The following is a 21,449-nucleotide window of genomic DNA, read 5'->3' on the forward strand; positions in this document are numbered from 1 at the left end:
CACACTGTGTCTTGAGCACAAAAATAATAACCTTTGGCGCTCTACTATCAAGTCCGCGACATTCACCTCGTCTGCGTCGTTCTTTCTTGGCACTCGAGCCACCGGTGAAGCTGCTGACCTCATGGGAGGACGGGGAGGTGTGGGGGGGGGGGCAGCAAGCAAGTGGCTCTCCCGCTGGGCACCAGAACACCCAGTCACCTTTCTTCTCATCATCATTATACCTCCCCGACATGCTCAACTCTCGTTTTGTCTGTGTCTGCTCTTTCGAAGGCTCCCTCTCTATTCCCCTTTTGTCGTCCTCTCGCTCTGTTCTCCCTCATTGCTGCTGTCTCCATTTTGGCTTGAGTTATTGATTTCTGTAAAGGTTGACTGGGGCTTTTTTCTTTTTTACTCCTTTCTCTTGCCTCTCCTGCTTCGCTGTGTTTCACTGCCATCTTCTTTGCGGGGTTTCTACTTACTTTTGAAATCACTCCCTTTACACTTCTGCCCATTTTTCTGCCCCATCTTTTTTTACTCCCGGCACCAAAAACCGCGACTCGGCTGTTCTGTACATCTTTATCCGTTGCTTGTTTACCGCTTTGACAAGGCTGGAACACAATGCGCAAAATGTGCTGGTAAATGCTTTATCGGGTGACTTAAGTGGTTGTTCAAAGTGGAATCGGAACACTTCATTGTGAGGCAGCATCATAAAGTCAGAGATCATTTCTGTTTTAATTTACCCCCCCCCCCCCACCCCAAAATGTTTTTTTCTTTATATAAAGACAGAGAAGCAGTTATTATTTTGAACCCTATTTTGAACTCTCTCCCTGTTGATATCGCTACAGCACCAAATATGCTTAATAAGGGACATTCGATTTGAATCTTTAATCTCATCCAAATCTTTTAAGTGCCACCAGCCATTTTCACGTTTTCAAGGAACAATATAAAAAAACAAATGATTCTAAATCTCACTCCCTAAAATGTGGACAATCGGTAACAGTTAGCAGCTCTGCGCATAATGCTCCAATGAGTTACAAAAAGATCTTTTATAAATACCAACGAGGCTACTGTATTGCGATGTTGCTCATTATGGTGGGACTTGGAGCGCTCGGTGTCGTTTTAGGCGGCACTTGGTGAAATACGCTTTGGCGTGACCGACCTCATCAATTAAGAGGAACACAAAGTCTTTGCGACCAAAAAATGACACTTTTGAACATTTGGCATATCAATGGTGAACTAATGCAGTGAAATGCCAAATGAGGTAAATTGTGAATAGCTACTTCAGACAACTGAAGATAAACAAAACCAAATTATACTTCCAAATTCCGTATTTCTCATTTGTTTTCACTGTCTTTGTTTCAAATGCCACCTTTACTGAAATAAGGACGCAAATTTGATCTGAATGTATGGGAGCAGCACTAACTCAGTGTCACATGCTTTGCCTTGACTGTAAATATCCCAAGTCGCGCCTTGACATTCAGCGCAAAGAGACAGAATGGCCACGTACGTTGTGATCGGACAACATCAGAGCATGAATACTCATGAGAGCAGCCGAGTGCAGCGCAAGCTTGGTTTTAAATCAAACGCGAGGCTCGCTTATTACTGGGTACGCCTCATCCCTTTGCGCAAGCACGCAGCACGTTATTGCAGTGGCGCCGAAGAGGGCCGCACTGACATTAGCAACAGCAAATAAATGGCAGTGTGAAGCTAAGCAGTAAGTGTTTAGCTGACGTTCAAAACGCGACAGACGCCACATGGACAGTTGGTCTTATGATTGATGGATTGTATTAAACAGCGGGCTACCATATATATATATTTTTTGGTCGAGCGTCCACTTGTTTACAGTACAGCTTCTAACTAGATCCAATTTGACATGGCTGGTTCGGTCTAAACATTCCGAACAATTTTTTGTAATCTTTTGTCTCTAACAAACTATTTGTTAGAGACAAATAAACAGCCACGCCAACAACTGCTGTGACAGTTCCCTCGATGCGATTTAATTATCTTTCACATCGAAGGTGTTTTAAGACAACTTTTATGTTTAAAGACAACACAATGCCAAAATATTGAGTTTGAGCGAAGTCCGTGAATGACGGATTAAAAGTGAATTGTCTGCGCTCTTTCTCCTTCCCCAATAGCTGGTTTGCGGCAGTCGAAAGAACGCGGTGACCAAATTAGTGATGGCATTGCATTTGGCAGGCGAGCTTGCACCTGCCTCGTGCAAGCTCATTACACCTGGTCATAGGAAGTTTCATCATTATTTCATTCTTTTTTTGCCGTCATGAAAAAAACGTAACTTTCCTATCGTACTGTTTAGTTGCTGGTTAGACTGGAGGCATAACAATTTTTCTTTCTTTTTTGGGGGGGGGGGGGGGTGGCTGACAGCTTGAGCGTCTCATTTGTGAGATCTGAAGCGCACCTCATTGCATGTGCCAATCGAGGGTTCAGCTGGAGTTTAGGCAAGGACCCAAACAGGATGCGAGGGAGTCAGTTAGGAGCCAGAATTCCATTGGCGGCCGTGTTATGCACCACGTATCAGAAGAGGGATACTTATAGGCCCCATCAGAAATGTACAAGAATAAACAAAATAGCATTTATTTCCAATCACAATAAAAATCTGGGAGGGTGTTCTTTCAAAAATGTGGAGGCTCTCTTTGCATACAAGGACTTTGTGAATCAGCGCAGATGCCGGCGGAAGGAATTGTTTTCCATTATCGGAATTTGCCCGCATGTGTTATTATACGCATAGAACGGGCCACATTTCTTCTTTGAGGACTTGAAAACGCAACACGGACACAAAAAAGCGATCCATCTAACTGTATTTCCTCTTCATTCGAGAACCGGTTTGTGTATTACGGCAGAGAGAATTGCATTCTTTATAATCGCATCGAAATATCACATCCTCCATTGACTAAAACTGGACTGCTGCCATTTGTGACAAAGGTGGATTTCGTTCTAAAACAACGACCAATTTATGAGTACACCATGCTAATTGTTTTTTCTAAGACAGTGCACTATTGTAGTGTATTAACATTTGCGGGCTTGGAAATAGCCTGAGAAAATCAGCCTGACAGATTGAGCGAAGCTATTACTCGGTCTTATTCATGTTAAATCAGTGGAGAGTGCCAGGTACACAGCGCTCCACCACTTAATGAGGGTGGCTGTGATTGAGTCTGCCCGCATTGGAAGACCTTGGCGAGCAAATGCTGAATACACTTCAATCAATTCTCGACACAGCCCTTCATCAATTATTTGACGGCACCGTCGGAAAGCTACGTGGGCTCACCGAGAGCAGGAGCACAGGAGGCGTTGTCGGTCATTCAATGTTTAAAAAAAAAAAGGCAATATCGCACGCATGTCAATCGGGAGTTGGAATCATGAAATTGCCAGTGGTTGAGCGCACGTAGCACCTTGACACCGCTTTTCAATCCGACAGTTTAGTCAACAGAGTCTACCTTCGAGCAACTCTCAACGTAGGAGGAGTACACACATGCTCATTCGAAAGAATATGGGCTATGTTCCACACCCTCCTTATTTGTTTAGCGCCTAGTCTTCGTCTTATTTGTTAAAATGATGCTGACGGAGCTACGAGACATAAGTCGGATACAACTTTGACTATGCGTAGCGTAGCAAATGTCGGAATATCTTGGGGACAAGGCTCGGCCCCTTTTGTGTCTTTTGTTCGAGCGACAGGTTTGGAAGAATGGAATATGACTTCAGAAAACTTTCTGCTACCTTACACAGTTCAGACCATGGACCGGCATGGTGGGTTTTCATTTCAAAAATTGGAGACCAAGACACCTTTTCTTTAAAGGCGATTTTCATGTTATGACACCGATTTTTAGAGTTTTTTTTTTTTTTTTGTAAGGAGCACTTGAATATCTTTGACTGCATCAATAGAATTGATGAGGCCTGGAGGTGAGGTCTCTCGTAGAAGGTTGCAGTGTGCTGGAAGAACCTTTTTTTTTTCCAATTTACAGTATGTGCCAGAGAGACATCGAGGTCTCCGATAATGAGGAAGTTGCAGTCGCAACCGAGAGAGTGTCAATGGGCAGAATTGCATGCTTGGAGGAGCTGGTGGTGGATCACAACAAGCAAGTTATCACAAAGCAATTTGTTGAGCTGCAGAGTCTACGGGTGTGGGCTAATCACAAAGAACATTCATTTTAATTTAATTTCATTTTAACTCCTGAACAGGCGAGCACGATTCAGGAAAGGATGATAAAAAGAAACGTGCAGTCAACGGAGTGAAGTGCTGGCCTTCATAAAACTCTTGCCAACGGAGCAATCAATCTTTTGAATGACAAAGTGATGTCCCACTTTACGGGCATTTCTTTTGTCAAGAAAAAGACACGTTTTTCTGGATCGGTTTCTTGTGCCAAAATCCGAAGTGTGTTCGAAAACAGACAGATGAAGCAAAAAATAAAAATAAAATAAGAATTAGTAATAAATAGAGTTGTTTCCTATGGAACGATAGTGCCGTGCTGAAGTCAAGTCAACTTTATCGTCAAATGAACAACATACAGCACGGAAGAAATTTCTTTCCTCTCAACCGCAGTGCAAACATGCAGTGCGTTGAAAACACACACAGCTAAAAATAAGGGCAGCGAAACTGAACTGCATAAAAAAAGACGACCGCTAATAATAATAATACATTTTACAAATATATCGATACAAACAAATAAAACAAATACTTATTATCACTTTCATTTGAATCATCATCAACATCAATCGATTGGAATATTACCGCGCACACGATTCGACTTCCTCAGGCCGTGTCCTGCTCCCTGATATTATGACTGCCCATTTGGATCTGGCACATACAATAAATTCTTGCTTTGAAAGTTGTAGGCTTTAGTTCCCTTTTTGAAAAAATAAAGATCAGCATTCACATTTCAATAATTGATGCGTGAAAACCCTCAGTTTTGCGCTTTATTAAAATGCGGCTGCCATGTTTTTTCCTACGAGAGCAGCCGTGCTAACCGCTTGCATGGTTATGTGTTTTCTATCTATTTCCTTTTTGAAATGTAATTTGGGGTGCAGTTTGACTTCTTTTGTCCAGAGGCTGATGAATTTTGTCCAGAGTAAACAAAAACTTGACTAATATAAGTTTTGCTCACCTCTGAGGTCTCAGTGACATGTTCTCTATTGTTGATTTATAGGCAATCAAAGCAGCTAATTGTTTTTAATGAAGTCAATTTGTGTCTTCCGTCATCCGCCGAGCTCGGCTGAGGCCGTCTCCGCCTCTGTCACTGTCGACTAAGGCGTCGCTGTATTCATCAGCTTGCACTCATCGTCTTTGGCGTCGCGCACGTATGCGTCGATGAACAGATGTCAAGGGATGGCAAAGCGACACGGAGGCGCATCTTCGGAACCCCAAGGAGAACGATCACGTGTGCACCGCTCTTAGCTTTTCATTCATCAGATAGAATCTTCCTGGGGAGTACATAACCATCTGGGAACGCGTGAGCTTTGGGATATCCGCTGGGTCACGGCCGACAAATGATCCTTCTCGTAAAGCGCCGTGCCCCCTCGGGCGAGAAGTGAAAATTCTGTTTCGAGTTGGCTGCAAAGTGCTTTGACGCATTGCTGTAATTCAGCCAGCGTCTGTACCTACGCTGACAATATGATCTGACCGCGATTAGATCTTTTGTTGCAGCCAGGCGCACGGTGCGTGATACGACGTGATAATAATTAATATATTGAAGCGCTACCTTTGGCTTTGAAATTCATTTGTTCCATGAGCCCGTTAACTAATTCATTACCAGCCAATTCTAGACCAAGTCTGAAAAGACGTTTAAAAACGTCATTGGGAGTGAATGAGTTAATTATTTCCCATCGAAATGAACGAAAACTAAATGAATCTCTCGCGCCAATGGTTGTTCGTCTGCGTGTGCCCTTCGATGGACGCGCAACCCGTTCGGGGTGTCCCCCCCCATCTGCTTTCTGAAGACAGCTGGCATAGGCCCCAACACACCCGCGATCCTAACGAGGATAAAGCTCGTTCAGATATTGGATGGATGGTTACCTACTGAAGTGGCTCGAAGAAAAAGCCAGCGTCACGCAATGACACGACATAAACTACGACCGCAACAATAAACATTAGTTTTATATTAAGGTCAACCAAAATGTACCATTTTTGTTGTGCTTGCTTAGATCGCGCATTGGCTCTCATTCGATTTGGCCGACGTACACTATGCTGTGACCAATGCGTGTACTTTTCCTTAAAGCATCATGAACACGAACGGCCAATACACCGGGTAAATAGTTTAGTGCTTCTTCTGACTGTGGCCATTCATTACACATACTGGAGAGTTGAACGCAACTAAACGCGGGGCAAAGTCGAAGGAAGAATCCATCGAACAATTCTGGTGAGTGGTAAAAGCACCTGCCGTTAAAGCAGTGGCAGCTTAAGTGCACTAAGATGCGATGCTCACATTGCCGTGTCATTGTATAGCTGCAGCTGTGAATGAGCAAATAATGAAATACTTTGAAAGCCGGGGAGAATGTTAGAAAGTTAAGTAGAAAAGTGCATCGTTTTCAAACATCAGCTCCTCAGAAGGTCACATATGCCATGTTTTTGGGATGTGGTAGCCTTCCAATGATACGCTGATAAAAGCTGAACTTGGACGTGTCTTCATATCACACGGGGAATCTCATCACAGTTTACAGCAAAATAGATTTTGTCACACACCCTGAAAATAAATTATCATCATTTCCAATGTTCCAAAACAGAGCTGTGGGAACACCTGCAGAGGCAGTCGGTGACCTTCTAGCAAACGCAAGTCTGGCAATGACTCCCTGCAGAGATGCACGGTGGGAGATGCCACGGATACGAAAAGTCAGACTTCTGCTCAAGCACCGGTGAAGTTTTTCCTCTTGCATTTGCTCCCCTTATCATTTTTTAAAATTGTTGACTTCCCCCAAGTTTTTCATAACAATGTATGCTCAGGTCTTGATAAACATGTTTTGTGCTTGCAAGCACGCGGCCACGGTTTCAAAAAAAAAAAAAAGTGTTCCCACCACAACAGTTATGTTGTGGTGGGAACAGTTTTGCCTTTCGTAGCTCTGCAATGCTGCTGACGGTTGGGCCAGTACAAAGAAAAAAGGGGGGCGGGGGGAAATTCAGGCAGGGCCTCACACTGTAATGGGATGTTGAGTGTCTATCTGACTGTTGTGATGTTTTGCCATTTCCCCACTTTACAAAGCCGGGGGGGGGGGGGGGGGGGGAAGCAAAAAAAGAAAAAACCCTCCTGAGCCAAACAAATATACTCACTCGCCCAGTAAGAAGTCGAAGCCCACAAATGGATTTAAATGAAAATAATGCAAGGTATGTCATTGTGCTAAAAATAATAACAATAATATTGGAGCACAGACCACATGAAGCAACTGCCTCTGAAAATAATGAGATCCAAAAAGGCTGTTGTCAAAAGTCTGCCTTGACAAAAATTGCCGCCTGCATGAATTTAGCAATCTGTTCATCAACGTGGTTGCATTTTGCAGTGGCGCAGAACTGCGCGACGTCATACTGAGCTCTGCCTTAAGAAGGTCTTTTAATTAACGGGATCCAAATCATGGAAATAAGACAACTATACAGTAGTTGTACATCACAAATTTAAGAATCGTCATTCACACGGCGACACCTCTCGAGCGTGTCAATCACAACTGATTGAGATTGATTTGCAGCCAATCCAAGCCACTCTTTTCATTCCCTTTAGAATCGGTACGCGAGAGGCGCGGCAGAGGCAAAAACTGATTTGCTCAAGTCCATGCAGGAAGTTAAAGCATGCACGGTACGTTCAGAAGAAACTGCGAGCAGACCTCCACGGGCGGATGATAAGTTGGCTGGGGCGATCACGGCTCACCGCCGTGACTCAAGAGCATTCAGTGCACACCGCAGTCATAGTAATGAATGAAATATGATGAAATATGATGTCTGTCTGCATCTGTCTGGGTGCAGCAAATTGACTCGACTTTGATTCTCAAAATGGTCAGGTTTAGCCGGGCTGCGGGTCAAATCGCACGCCCTTTGAACGCCCCAGCGCGGCGCAGATCCGACTGCCAAATTCCCAAACACGCTCAACGAGCCTCGCACCAGCATGTCACCTGCGCTGTCTACAAAGAGAGAATTTGCTGTCGCAACAAGGCCGCGCGACGTGGCATGCAGTTATGGGGAAGTCCAAAAGGCACAGTACAAAATCTCGCATGTAAATAGGACTTCGGAACATTCAGAGACGGATTCTTTGACCTCATGTTAATTTTCCTCATGGCTGATGGAAATGAAATCGATTGTCTATTGATGTAAGCCAGATCTCGAGAATGTCTTGCTTGCGACTTTTTTCAGCCTTTTTTGTGCTGCTCTCCCTTAACATCCTCCAACAGTGTGTGTGTTTGTGTGTGCGTGTGTGTGTGTGTGTGCGGGTGAGCAGTGCCACCCCTCCCCGCCCCCGACAAAACGCCGCTCTCGACAAGCCCCACCTGGCCCCTCTAAACTCCTTTTTCACCCGCCAGCATCGTGATCAATCACACTGTGGTTCACCCGACCTCCCCCCCCCTTCAATCCCATAATGCTTTGCTCTAATCCACACTTCCATCCTGTGAAGCGGGGCATCTGACCCCCCGCTCCATCCTTTCCTCTCGCCTCTCTTTGGGTGCCCTCCCATATCCCCTCATCTCCCGCTTCAGTCATTCCAGCAGTCAGTGAGCTCTCCCTCCCTGGGTTGGTGACCCTTGTCAGAGCGACAAAGTGCCCAGTACTGCTCGCCTACACCGCTGGAAAATTAAGGACTCGAGGGGGCGAGGAGGTACACGGTGTGTGTGTGTGCGTGTTTGTGTGTGTTTGTTTCATGACGGTAAGGCAGAGCGAGCTGTGTGTGGCAAGAAAAGAGGGAGAGAGACAGATTGGGGCTATGTGTGTCAGGTGTTTTTTTTGTTTTTTGTCTATATGGGAGAGAAGAGGCTAAAGAGTGTTGTTTAGAGAGGAACGCGTTGCAGATGGTTGTGGTGATCCAGCTGTTCCCCCTCCAGCGGGTTAATGAGCATCACAGCATCTCCTCCTCTCTTTTATCTCTTCGCTGCATGAGCCCGTTGGCACACAGCTATTTAGTCAACAGAGCCAGTGGCGCAAAATTGAGATTCCTGCTTGAGTTGAATTCCAGATCTCGCAGCCACGTTGCCAGACGTCACTCGACGTTTGTTCGACATAAAGCTGGAAAACGACAAAGCTAATGCCCTGGTTTTGTTTTGGTCGTGTTCCAGCAATTTGATCACAATTGTTACGACCCTCTGGGACCCTCTGGGACCGCAACACATTTTTCTCCCTCAGTGAGATACGGCTTTCGGAAAACTCCTTCGCTCACACAAGAGTCCACACAAGTGACTTGACCTTGGTTGGCGCGGCCTCAACCACTCAAATACCGAAAACCTTTTTTTTTTAAATGATCGACTGTGAGGTCATTATGTTCTCATTAATACAAATTGCCCGTTGCGGAATTGGCCCACAGCATTTTAAAAAGTAGGAAAACACATTTAAGTCGTATTCATGTTGGTGGCCTAAAAGCATACCCGGATGTGAATTTTGTAGTCGAGTCAAATGAAAGCCTCCTGTTAATCTCCACCCGTAGTGACGTTAGCGCTCGGGTTCCCTTGCCGACGGGCGCTGTTTATTTTGCAAATGCTGACACAACAGGGAGTCTGACTGTGACGGTCATTAGTGGAGTATCGGGCAGAGCCAAACCATTTATCTAAAACGCATTCCTCTAAGTGCGGATTTGGAGTTCAAAGGGGCCGTCAATGACTGGAGTTTGTAGACACAGCACAGAGAATGATTACGTTCGGGTCCGCTGCACGCCTCAGCATTGAGCTCTTCACATAGCAGGCGTCCATCCTCAATTTCCAGACCTTCTGTAGTTAATTGCAATTTCAATTTTTTTCAGGACTTTGTTAGTGCTTTCGATTGAGTTTTTCCCCAGTATACTCCTGCAAGTGTTTTTGTAAACACATTTTGTTCAATACGCCCTGCTTCTCTTGCCTCAGTGCTTTTTTTTTGTTCCTATACCAGCGGGCCATATTGACAGAATGAAGGCATATATTTTTTTTCCCCTGTAATATCAAACAATGCAATGTGAAATCCTACGAAAACCTGCATACGAATCCTCTTGTATTCACGATTGTTTCTATACTGCTGCAGTTAACCCCCATCCAACTTTCCCCACATCTTTCATTAAAACCCTTTCAAGGTCAATGCGGATAATCAACTGCCCTGTGTGCGTTGCGGTCGTCGTGCCACAGAATGATAGTTGCGCCGGTTTTCTCCCGTTGTTTTTACAGTCAGTCTAATCTCTGGTCAAATGTGCCGCTGTCATCCGAGAGGCTGTGCTCGCACTGCCTTCAGTGATTGCGGCACACACATTGCAGGCTCTGGGCCAGCCGCACGCTAAAGACAATAAACATGTTTTATGACGTATAAAAGCGCCAGGGGGGAGGAGGGAGACAGGTAAAAAGGCTTTCCATTACGCTGTGTGTAAATTAACGTCTTTAGCGTGAGTGATCCGTCAGGAAAACTACACTTGGATGACCAGTTTGTGGTCCTACACTCCACTTTGGCAAATTTGCAGAGAATTCATGGCCAGCGAGGGATGGCCTAAGATCGACTCAATGAGATTGACCACTCAACAATTTACAGAGAGTGAGACAAAGTTATGTATCCTTTTACTTTCAAACAGCCATACGGTTGATGAACATTTGTTTGGGGCTACTGGTGCGCGTACAAGTGAAAGCGACCACAACTCAGTCAATGTCATTGAGGGCAATATGTATTCGTTTGAAGGGGGGTGTCAAGGCGTTCGAGCGCGTTGCTGGCAGCATATCATTCAGTGTCGAGGGCAAGTTGCAGAAAGCAAACTAATCTCCTTCCACCCCAGTACTCTCTCTCTCCTTTGACTCTTCCATTTGTTTTTTGTCACTCTGCATCAATCAAAAGTCGTGTATGGATGGCACTTTTTCTCCATTACCTCATCTCATCGGTATGCTCAATGCGCTACTTTGACTATTTGTTCTTCTCCCAAGCTGCCCTTTTACTGCTTGTGCATGCGTACTTTTGGATTTGGGGAAAAGGCCGACGATATGGTTGTACATGATGTAAATATGCAAGAGCCGTGAGTTTGCTCCCGTAAAGTGTCACCATTTGATTTTAAAACACAGTCAGACAGCGAGAAAAAGAAACAAACGTGCACAGGCACGGAAGACACGCATGGCCATGACGTGTGATGTCCCTCAAGGCTCACTCCCTGAACCCCTTTTGTTCCATCTGTATGAGTTAACCTTGGGGTAAAATAAATCAAAAGGCCAATGTTGGCTATCAAGGTTATGCAGATGACACTCAGCTAAATTGATCAATGTGCCTAGATGACAGCGGTTCAATTCATGTGTTTTGTCATTGTCTAGAGCAAATGAACAACTGGATAAAACCAAGTTTCCTTTCGCTAAACCAAAAAAGATAATAGTTTTCAGCAATAAAGAAGATTGCTGTTCAAAAACACCTCTTTAATGCCGCTGTGAGGCAATAACCTCCACACCGTAATGTAAGGAGCATGTGCACACCAGAGCAATAATGCCGTTATTTCCTAATATTTAACAGTGGTTAATGTCAGTGAGAACGGAGGATCTCAGTTCATTTGTTTGGGTATGTTTCAAGGAGTGGTGTCTTTGTATATGTAGCCCCCAAGGCTGATCCTAAGGCTCTCTCACAGGACATCAGAAAATCAGAAGATGTGGACAATCGAAGACAAGACGAGAGAAGCAATTAAAAAAAAAAAAAGCATCATAAAATATAAGTAGAGCGCATGATTTGCGAAAAAGTGTGTGCAGTTGGCTAGATGTTGGAACTGTGCGCTTGTGTTTCACGATGTGCTTTGGAGGCAGCAGCGCGCATCTTTCGAAAGTGTCATATTAAATGAAGAACCTCCATAATTCACCTTGACCACTTCGACTTCTGCCTGATGCTGTATTGAAAGGAAGATAATGGCTCACAAAATCGTTACATTGGTAGCAATAATGTGCGTGCACGGCTACAATTTGTACAGGGAATACATTGTTATTTTGCGGGCTTTTTGATTGACTGGTGTTATACTTTGGATGTAAACAGCCTCAAAGTGAAAATAACACAATGGATGCACACTCTGTGAACTCATTAGTATTTTCAACAATGTTGAACACCTTATTATGAGAATCACCAGCTTGTTTCGCTTACCAATTCATTCTTTTAAAGTGGAAAACACTTTCTTTTGCAGTAAAACGGTCTATTTGCTACGACTAGTCCAAACAGGGAACTCTACAAGAAAAATTCAATGGAAGCATTCATAAAATTCATGGGCAGAGCCATTTTGACTAAAGAGGGCAAACTCGACGTGATGATGACTGCAGCTCGTGTGTTTGTTTAAGATGGATCGGTCGGCAACTGCAACTGGGTTAGACTGTCAGCGCCAAAGGTTAGCGTGCAGATTGATATTTATGCGTTACGTGCTTTTGAAAAGCAGTCCGACGACTGTCAGGAGCCTTGCGGATACGGGTGGCTCACCATCACCGAGCGTGCAGTCGTGCTCCCCGGGCTAATGGACAACGCAGCGAGCCGAATGCCGGCGACCGGTGACCGATGGAAACGGCCGTTGTTCGTCAGTACGTCTGCAGTAGTTGGCTAGATTTGTGAATCCGATTGGTTTGTACTCTCTAAGGTCAGGGGATGTCAACTGTGGGCATGCGAAGTCCTTTGAGCCTGTTTTTGACGAAGGGCTCCATAAATAAATGTGACTTGACTCGAATCTCTGAACGCCTGAGGACTGAAAGAAAGGGGCTCAAAGGGATTGGTTTGATTCTTGACCCACATGGACCAGGAGCCAGCGATTGCCAAATTGCATTGTAAACCCGTAGCGTTCTCGCTGCGATACAGGGAAAGAATCTTAGAAGATAACTACTTGAAAAAATAAAAAGAGATAAATAAATCCCTGTAGGGTGTTAACAAACGGAGAGAGAGAGAAGGGAGCAAGATGCTGCCCTTGTAAAGTCTGTACGCTGCGAGCTTAATGTTGTGTAAAGTGTAGCGCAGTCATTGGCGATACTGGGCCTGTGTGACGAGGAGCAGTAATCGTTGCACTCAGGTGGACGGACAACAACAAGGCAGAGTGAGACACAAAGTCTGTCAACGCAACATATGACCACATTATCCCGAGCAGCGACGCGTCACAGCATTACGCTCGAGGTGCAAACCTCTCGGGCAGCGACTGCGTGACCAATCCCGGCGTTTCTCTCTTTCTCGGCTAAATTTTGGAACTTGTTCACTGTCGGACAGCAGCAGCGGTGAACACAAGACTGCAGAAAGGTCGGGAGCCCATTCCATCTGTTAATTTGCTGGGCTATATAAAGCCTTAACTCTACTCTCCGGCCTGAAGCGGGAGAAGACCCCTGTGTCCCCCCGACACCCTCTTCCCCCCTGCCCTGAATTAGTTGCACTGCCTGAGTCGTGTTAATTAGCCTCATGCCAATAACGGGTAAATGGAGTAAGGCAGACACTGCGGTGATGTTGGGGGTTGCGAAATATGCCCGAGGACCCTGTTAATAGCTCTCCTCCCTATTGAATTTCAAGATTCAGCATTCACGCTTGCTCCCCTCTCTGCCCCCACCTTGCGTCATGCCCGAAGTACCCTCACAAATTAACGACACTGTAGCCAGAACATTAGTCAGGTAATGAAAGATGCGCAACAATGTATATCCCCAAAAGGCCAACATCAAGACATATCACGGCAAATATAAAGGGATAGTTAAACCTAATGATACAATTCCAAACAGTTCGGAACCAATGACACGCTCCTTGTTCGAGCGAGAAGAGCAAACGCAAACACAGAAGACAACGAGAATGAGTTCGGAGCTAAATAGAAATGATGAAATGACGAAACAAAGGCCAATCAGACACGTCTGCTCAATTTCAACATCAGGTGACTTTCTATTTCAAAGCAAAATGACCCGTTGTAATGAATATTGAATGGAGTGAAATATTTCATGGATCCCTCAATTAGTATAGCTTAATATGGAATAAAATATTTAGAGGGCTGTAATCTCGTTGTAATTACTTTATAAATAGGTCTATAAACCCCCAAGGGCCACCACTGTGTTATTATTATGAGGTTTTTTTTTTTAATAGAGTTGGATTATTTTGGGTTGTGTGGGCTGACAATGAACATCATTTTGGACTCCCTCCTACAACTGAAGAGTGAGGATAGCTTCTGGATATAAAAGCGTAGCGTCGAGGAAGAGCGAGCGCGAACTTGGGAATATTTGCCCATTCGTGCATTTGAAAAGGTTAATAACGAACACGGGAACAAATGAGAGCAAACAAACAAGTGGATGAGTGCAGCGCTGCACAAATGAGAACTGAAGTGCATTCACGAAAGAGCCCCATTACCTTCCAGCAACAACTCCCATCACCTGATACCCCCCCCCCCCCCCCCCCCCAAAATGGAGTCCCGTTTATCTATCCGTGAGCTGCATTGTCACTTTGGTATGCAACAATACCGACGCGGCATATGTAATTGAATTCATGAATTTGTCTTCTTCATTGAATTTGTGTCTCGAATGGATGGCGCAAGACCCTTCCAACTGGTGGACAGAATAATTAGCTTTTGGCCACAAAAGGAGAATACAACATGCACTTTGACTAAGACAAAGCTGGTCTTTTTATGATAAGCAGCCACATGGCGAGATGAAAGGACATAAAATACAATATGTTGGAATGCCCTCCGTTGTTCCCCTTTGCTGCCTCATTGGCAGGCTACAAGCTGTTGACTGTACTCCGTTTCCACGGCGATTGGCTACTCACCCCACTATGCGAGTGCGTGATGTACTACTGTTGCGTTCAAATGGCTTGTGCTGAGCTAACCTGACTGGAACGCTGCCGCCGGATGTAAATGTGGCTTAACGCTGCTGACACATTAAAGCAATCTTAAATCAATGCGCAGTACATTTTGATTCCGAGTGACACCTTTTATGAAAGGAACCGCTGACACCTGAACGATACGGTGTTTGGCACCCGGCGTGAAGGGAGATAAAAAGATCATTTCCATCTGAGAATATTCACTTTGAGCTGCCGCGTTTTAACAAGGAACGGGGTGGCATTTTGTTCAGACGAGATGTTAAAGCGTTTTGGCACATAAAATCACAACCGTTCGCGCTCGCACACACGCCTAGGGACAATTTTAGTGTTCCGTTAACCTGCCGTGCAAGTATTTGGAATGTGGGAGGAACCCGGAGTACCCGGAGAAAACCCACGCTGGCGCAGGGATAACATGCAAACTTTGCACAGGGGGGGGGGATATCGTGTCCCAAATGGTGTTCATAGAAGTCATCAGACTTCCTGACACTACAATGGTGGTAAGGGAGTGATGTTGAAGGAGCAAAGTAGCAAGATTTTATTCGAATCAGATACGAGGAGAAAGTGGAAAAAACAAGAACGAGGAAATATGACTCCGGTAAGTCCAGCGGCTTCAACTTGTGTCTCTGTACCGCCATTTCTTATTCCACCCACAATCAAGAAAAAAAACCCACCAGAAATGCCTGCGCATCTATGTGTCTTTTGACTTAAAGCAATCGCAGTCCAGCACATGCGGACAAAAGAGGAGGGCTACGTCAATTCGAAGTATTTCTGCAAGGTCCTAATCGCTAAGTGTCACCAGCGGCAGGCCGTAATTCCCATTTAACGCTTCGTTTGGCTCCGGAATATCCTGCTCCCCAGGCGTGGAAGATGAGAGTCCAGAATAGCAGGTGGAAGAGGAAGCGTGCGTGTATGTGCCTGCGGTACACAATGGAAATGCCGTCGACTCTGTCTTTTGATGAAAGCTGACAGCTAATTTATAGAGGGAAATTTGGGCTAAATGATTTTTCCTGGCGCAACTTTTCAGTCACTGTAGACTGGTAATTGGATTTCCCCGACTCACGAGGTAGTGAATTAGGAGTCAACTGGTCAATGAAAGGCCACGTGTGTGCGAGAGTGTGTGTGTATGTGTGTGTGTGAGTGTGTGTTTCTGAGGCACTTAGAGTACCCCATGAATTCCGCGTGTATTTGTGTGTCTTTTGGTCACTGACAGGTTTAATGAACTCCCTATGCACCCAGTCCCACTAATTGCTGCAGTGTTTTGTCGTTATGAAGCAATTCCCGACAGTGGGTCTGCGTGCGCTCGGCGGTGATGCCTGTGTGTGTTTCTGTTTACAAATGCGTGAGAGTGGAAAGTGAAGCTGACAAGTTTGCTTATTATGGATTGTCATGCGCTAATAAATACCTCAAATAAGATGTTAGTTTAATTATTTATTGCAGGTTAAAAGTAGCTGCCTTTGCAGCAGGATCCCACTTCCACAAGACAAATCCTGCTCAAAACGCCACAAATCAAACCTCGTTATCTTTTTTCATAAGCCGCGACGACTTACTGATCTAAATTAAATGGACTCAAAGCTGATCATTTACACAGTGGCCAAATCCAACCAAATCGAATGCACATGAATGTAAACCAAGCGTTCATCTCGCCAGGGTTGGCAAATGTTGCACTTTTGAACTGAAACAATCGCTGACAGACCACCAATATGTGCTAATTAGAATTTATTTTGTTACTTTATGCAACTCGGGCAGTTCATCGTATTGTAAGAGCAAGTGTTGCGACATTTTGAGTACCAAAACCTCTTCTTCTGCATTCTGTCAAAGTAAAACAATAAAAAGACGATGCGTACAGCGATAGCATACCTGGCGTGTTCAGCAGTCTGGACCTCCGGCAGCTGTATGTGATTTGTTGCTCACAATGTTCTGCGCTGGTGGTGATTGCTGTCACCTGCAAGCAAAAGGAGGAGCATGAAAATGTGTGTGTGTGTGTGTGTGTGTGTGACAGATACATTTTGTGTTAAAGCATTTTTACCTCTCTTTTTTTTCCACAGGTGGCGCAATGAAAATAATTGTAGTTTTAATTGGGTTTGCTTGGAACGTGAAAGTCGAGGATGAACAAAGTGAGAGCATCGTTAAAGCGATGACGTGTGCCTTTCAAAGCCTGTCTGGTGGAAAACACCAGTTGGAGGGATGCCCCTGACTGCACAGTGAATATAAAAACATGAAATTCAGGGCAGGTGGACACGAGGGGGTCTTCTCCTGCTTCAGGCCGGAGAGTAAATTATTTCATCAAAATTGTTTTCTGGCAAGATGAGCGTCACGGTGCTAGCGTAACACCTTTGCCCGGGTAGTTAAACAAGGTTCTTGTAGCGCTGGCGACAGCGTTAGATTACCCTCAGTTTTTTTTTCAACAGAAGTGATCCTCAAACGAAAAGGTTTGTTCAGCCCCGCTTTCAAAGTTTTCAGCTGTCAGCGCAATAATCAGCTGCTACTTCCTTTGTGGCTGGTTGGGAATTCGATGTTTGCATACGACACTAGCCCCCAAAGTACTCCCCCCCATTGAACAGGGGTCTCGAGAGACGTTTTATATCCGCGGTACAGTGTATCAATTCTGTATATATCGTCATGGCTGACGACGGACTGAGCAAACTGCGTTCTATTCGAAGCGTCAAGATGAGCGAAGTCCCTGCAATTGACTTTGTGAATACTCCTTTCTACCGACTACACTAAGAGCAGACTGCAGCTGTTGCCAGAGACGTTCATGGGTAATAAATATACTATTCGTTGCTGCAGGGGTTCCTATTGTAATTCAACATATGCAATTTCTTTGTTATGATCCATTATTAAAAGGCTGTTTTGCAGGTTGTCCGTGCTCGTGATATTTCAAGAGAAAATAAGCCGAGTGTTGCTGTGGTAAACGTATACCGTCTGAATAGTCATGCTGTACTGCCTTCATTGAAAGTTGCTCATACAATCAACGTCTATTTGATCATTTCAAGATTGGTAAACAATAAAAAGTCGCAGTTCAAAGATGGTTTCATTCTTCTCGGATTTTAGAGATTCCCATTTGATAAAACGTTAAGCGTCGTGTGCCACCCCAAAATGGATGGCGGTTTAATCCCGCCCACCACATGCGGAATGTTCTCTGGCTACGCCCTTACGATAAATGTGCCCTATGGAGTGTATAGGGGCCGGGGCGCGTGTTTGCGGCAACCGGGGAGGAACCAAATAAAGAAACCACTTTGGAGGCATGTGTGTTTGTCGGACCTGGTCCATGGAGGCGCTGTAGTTGACTTGGAGGATGGTGCGCCTTTCTCGACTGGAACCGGTCACTGTCGTTTTGGGTGGAAGGTTGTTCGTGACGACAGTCCACACTCTGTCCTCTGTACAAACGTGCACACAATTGGACAACATTATTACAACAGTACATCGCCAGCATATTTCAATTTTCCATGACGCAAAATTTTCAAGAATCGTATGCTTAGCATTAGCATGTCAAACCTAAAAAGTAGACCGGTACTACCCAAAAAGTGGCCAGTCTGACTGTCTTCGTCTGTGATCAAGGAGACCTCAAGGTCAAGGACAACATGTTGTTTGAAGCAAAATACATGGGATGGCGCACGTACACAGTCAATGACAGTTTCGCTGTCACAAGAGTATAAATGTCTTTCCGAACTCCGGGACGTTACGGCTGGGAGACCGCAGGGTTTAATAGACACTTCAGTTCTCGGGTAACATGAGGCTGTCACTCAAGACGTATCCGCGCTCACTCATACCGCCGCTCTAGGTAGGCGTGCGTGTCGCCGTGTGTGTGGCTGGATTTGAGGTCTCGGAGGTGTGTGTGCTCATGGAGGGGAAAGTGGAACTTAACATTCGGTGGTATGTGCGCGCGCGAGAGTGCAATTCAGTGTGACTAAGGGCTTAGCCAGCGGAGTGCGGTGACATTTTATGAAAAGCGCCCCCTTTTGCTCTTGCACCCGTGTGCCGCGCTGTTCCACGCAATCTAATTATTCCGCTCTGCACGTGTGTGTGTGTGTGTGTGTGTGTGTGTGTGTTTTCTGCGTTCATGCGAGGCAGGCAGGTGAAATGCGTTGGTATTTGTGGCCGGGAGATAAAAGGTCTCACTCGGATTTGTAAGAGAGCCGACGTTTCCTTTTTTTTCTTGTTGCTTCCAGTATATGATCTGAAAGATTTGTATCATATCAAACACAGTCAACGATCCAAAACAGGGAGCAGATAGTGTACATCGTCAGCTCAAGGCCTCTGTTCGAATAAACACCACGCCTCAATGAGTATCCGAGTGTGTTGTCCATTTGGCCCAATAAATGCCTGTCCTAAAATAGATGCCATCGTTGAAGTCTGCATTTCCGATCAAAACACAGTATTTCAAAATAAAAGCGAGGCAAGTAGGTGCATTTACACACAGAGCACAGGCGCTTCCTGTACAAACCTGTCATGTTGCAATGAACTTTGAGGGGGCCGAGAGGTCCGCTGCCATCAGGGTCGATCCAGTAAGTGTCCGAGGACCGGCCTAAATGCTTGTAGGCCTCACATGACGGCTCATAGAGAGCTGGCAAAGACAAAGGTCAGAAAACGATGAGATCAATCCAAACACTTCCAACTACTAAAATGCTCAGCTAAGTATTATGAGCTCAGCAACTTGAAAATCTGTGTGTCAGAGGGACCAATTTATGGTCGATGTAAAGGATTAAAGCGTGATCATGTTGCAATTCATCATCCAGGCCATCATTTGGAGTGCTTTCAAGGTTCTCTGCAGCGCCTGTCAAGTCTTGGTTTGCCCCACACAGTCTCGCAATCTTGATGACACACGGTGATGCTATGTCGCGATGATACACACGCGCGCGCACACACACACACACACACACACAGAGGAGAGGGATGAGTGGAAGAGTTATTACCAGAGATGTGGGAGTGTTTCTTGGAGTGAAACCATCATGATGGAGGCGCTGTTTTCCTTTCTCCATTTTTTTTTCTGACGGTTTACGTTTCCATCCTGTCTTTTCGTATTTGTTATATTGAATTCTCTTCCGCATTTCTGACTTACAAGCTACTTTCTTGCCAAGAGGCAATCAAACTCGAGATCCAGCAAACCTTGCATGGCAGACCTTCATACTAAAGGCTAGTTGAAGCCATTTTCTTCAAACTACTCTGGGAAGAAATTGGTGGACGAAATTGTTTGACTGGACAAAAGCCGACCCCCCCCAAAGCACCCGTGGTTAAGACCGCTTAGGATCCAGCACAAAAGCCCCCAGGCCAACTTACAAGTGTGACAGGTGGCGCCGCTGTATCCTGTCCCATCACAAGTGCAGCTGAAAGTGTCCCAGGTCTGTTGACAGCGACCGCCATGCTCACAATGATTAGGCATACATCTGCAGCAGAGGGGATGAGCGGGAGCTTTTTAGATCATCTTTCACCGGTGTAAGAAAAAGTGCAACAAAATGTACACAATGAACTTGGAATTCAATCCAAATATATAACACAAAGCCTCCTGTCGTCAAATCCAGATTGATCTATGCAACAATCCCTATCATGTCCCAAACCAGCTAACAAAATATGATATCATGTAATTAAAAAAAAAAAAAAAATAGCACTTTTCACACCCATTTGCCTTCTCCTGCTGCATCAAGTGAACTGACAAATGGTTTTGCAGATTCAATAAAAGCTCACATCCCTGTTCAGGTCACCTCACAGGTCAGGTTCGGAATGTCCCGTTCTTAAATGCCTGACCGGCGCGGCGAAGCCAAGGGAAAATCATCAAAATACAACGGCCACCTTGCTTCATTGCTGCACCGTTCGGTTTGAATCGCTCTTTGTTTTCAGCAGACGAGTGTCGCAGCGCCATGCCATTTGTCAGCGGTGATCTCCCCAACCCTCCGCCTGTCAGCCGTCTCCGTCTATTTAAGGCTCTCTTGATGACTCACTCGCTCATTGCGAGAACGTTCGCCAGGCGCCCGTACGGGAAAGCCTCCGGACCGCTTTTCCGTGGCCTGATTTCGCTTTGCTGACCCCGACCTTTCCGCCTCGCTGTTCCCCTGGGAATCCCCTCAGTCTTCTCACCCCAACCGCGAATCCCGCCTTAGCACGTTTGCCCGTCCCCGTGGCTGGGAGATGTCTTGTTGTTTACTCCACTTTTTGTTGAACATTCGAGTACATGAATGTAAGACACGAGTGTCATAATCAGAGCTTTGCGCCGAGACTATTCTATCCAGTTGCATCATAGTGAGGCTTAGGTTATATGCGCGTGTGCTGTTGGGCCCAGCGGAGTAGCATTGATCAAACGTGGGTCCGACAGGCTTCTTGAGCGGCCTTCAAAGACGTCCTGATTAGTTCGAGAGTCGCGCTCCATTCATCTTCCGCGGCGCAATAAGCTCCAAAGCAAGCACCGCGGGACCATGCAAACACGTTGAGGCAATCGAAAGGGACAGCACGGTGAGCGGCAAGGGCAGGAAACGCGTTATTGCTGACCACAGAGTAGCCTACTTAGCATGCCCTCATTTATGTCGCTGGATAAGAACGGTAAGACGTTCACAAA

The 21,449-nt window shown here is 45.4% G+C and overlaps 1 protein-coding gene across 5 annotated transcripts in view; it reads right to left on the reverse strand.

Moving 5' to 3' along the window:
* Positions 1 to 21,449, reverse strand: part of cntnap2a (contactin associated protein 2a) — a 130,348-nt gene that overhangs the window by 32,393 nt on the left and 76,506 nt on the right. For all 5 annotated transcript variants that reach the window (XM_086101550.1, XM_086101547.1, XM_086101551.1 and 2 more), the window contains 4 exons: positions 20,180 to 20,286; positions 19,347 to 19,466; positions 18,164 to 18,279; positions 16,760 to 16,844 (listed from right to left, as the gene is read on the reverse strand). In XM_086101550.1, the coding sequence (XP_085957676.1) occupies positions 16,760 to 16,844; positions 18,164 to 18,279; positions 19,347 to 19,466; positions 20,180 to 20,286 (428 nt within the window). The remainder of the gene's footprint in view (positions 1 to 16,759; positions 16,845 to 18,163; positions 18,280 to 19,346; positions 19,467 to 20,179; positions 20,287 to 21,449) is intronic.

This window comes from Hippocampus guttulatus, chromosome 21, assembly GCF_054856545.1.
Source record: "Hippocampus guttulatus isolate MCC_2025c chromosome 21, RoL_Hgut_1.0, whole genome shotgun sequence".
NCBI lineage: Eukaryota > Metazoa > Chordata > Actinopteri > Syngnathiformes > Syngnathidae > Hippocampus > Hippocampus guttulatus.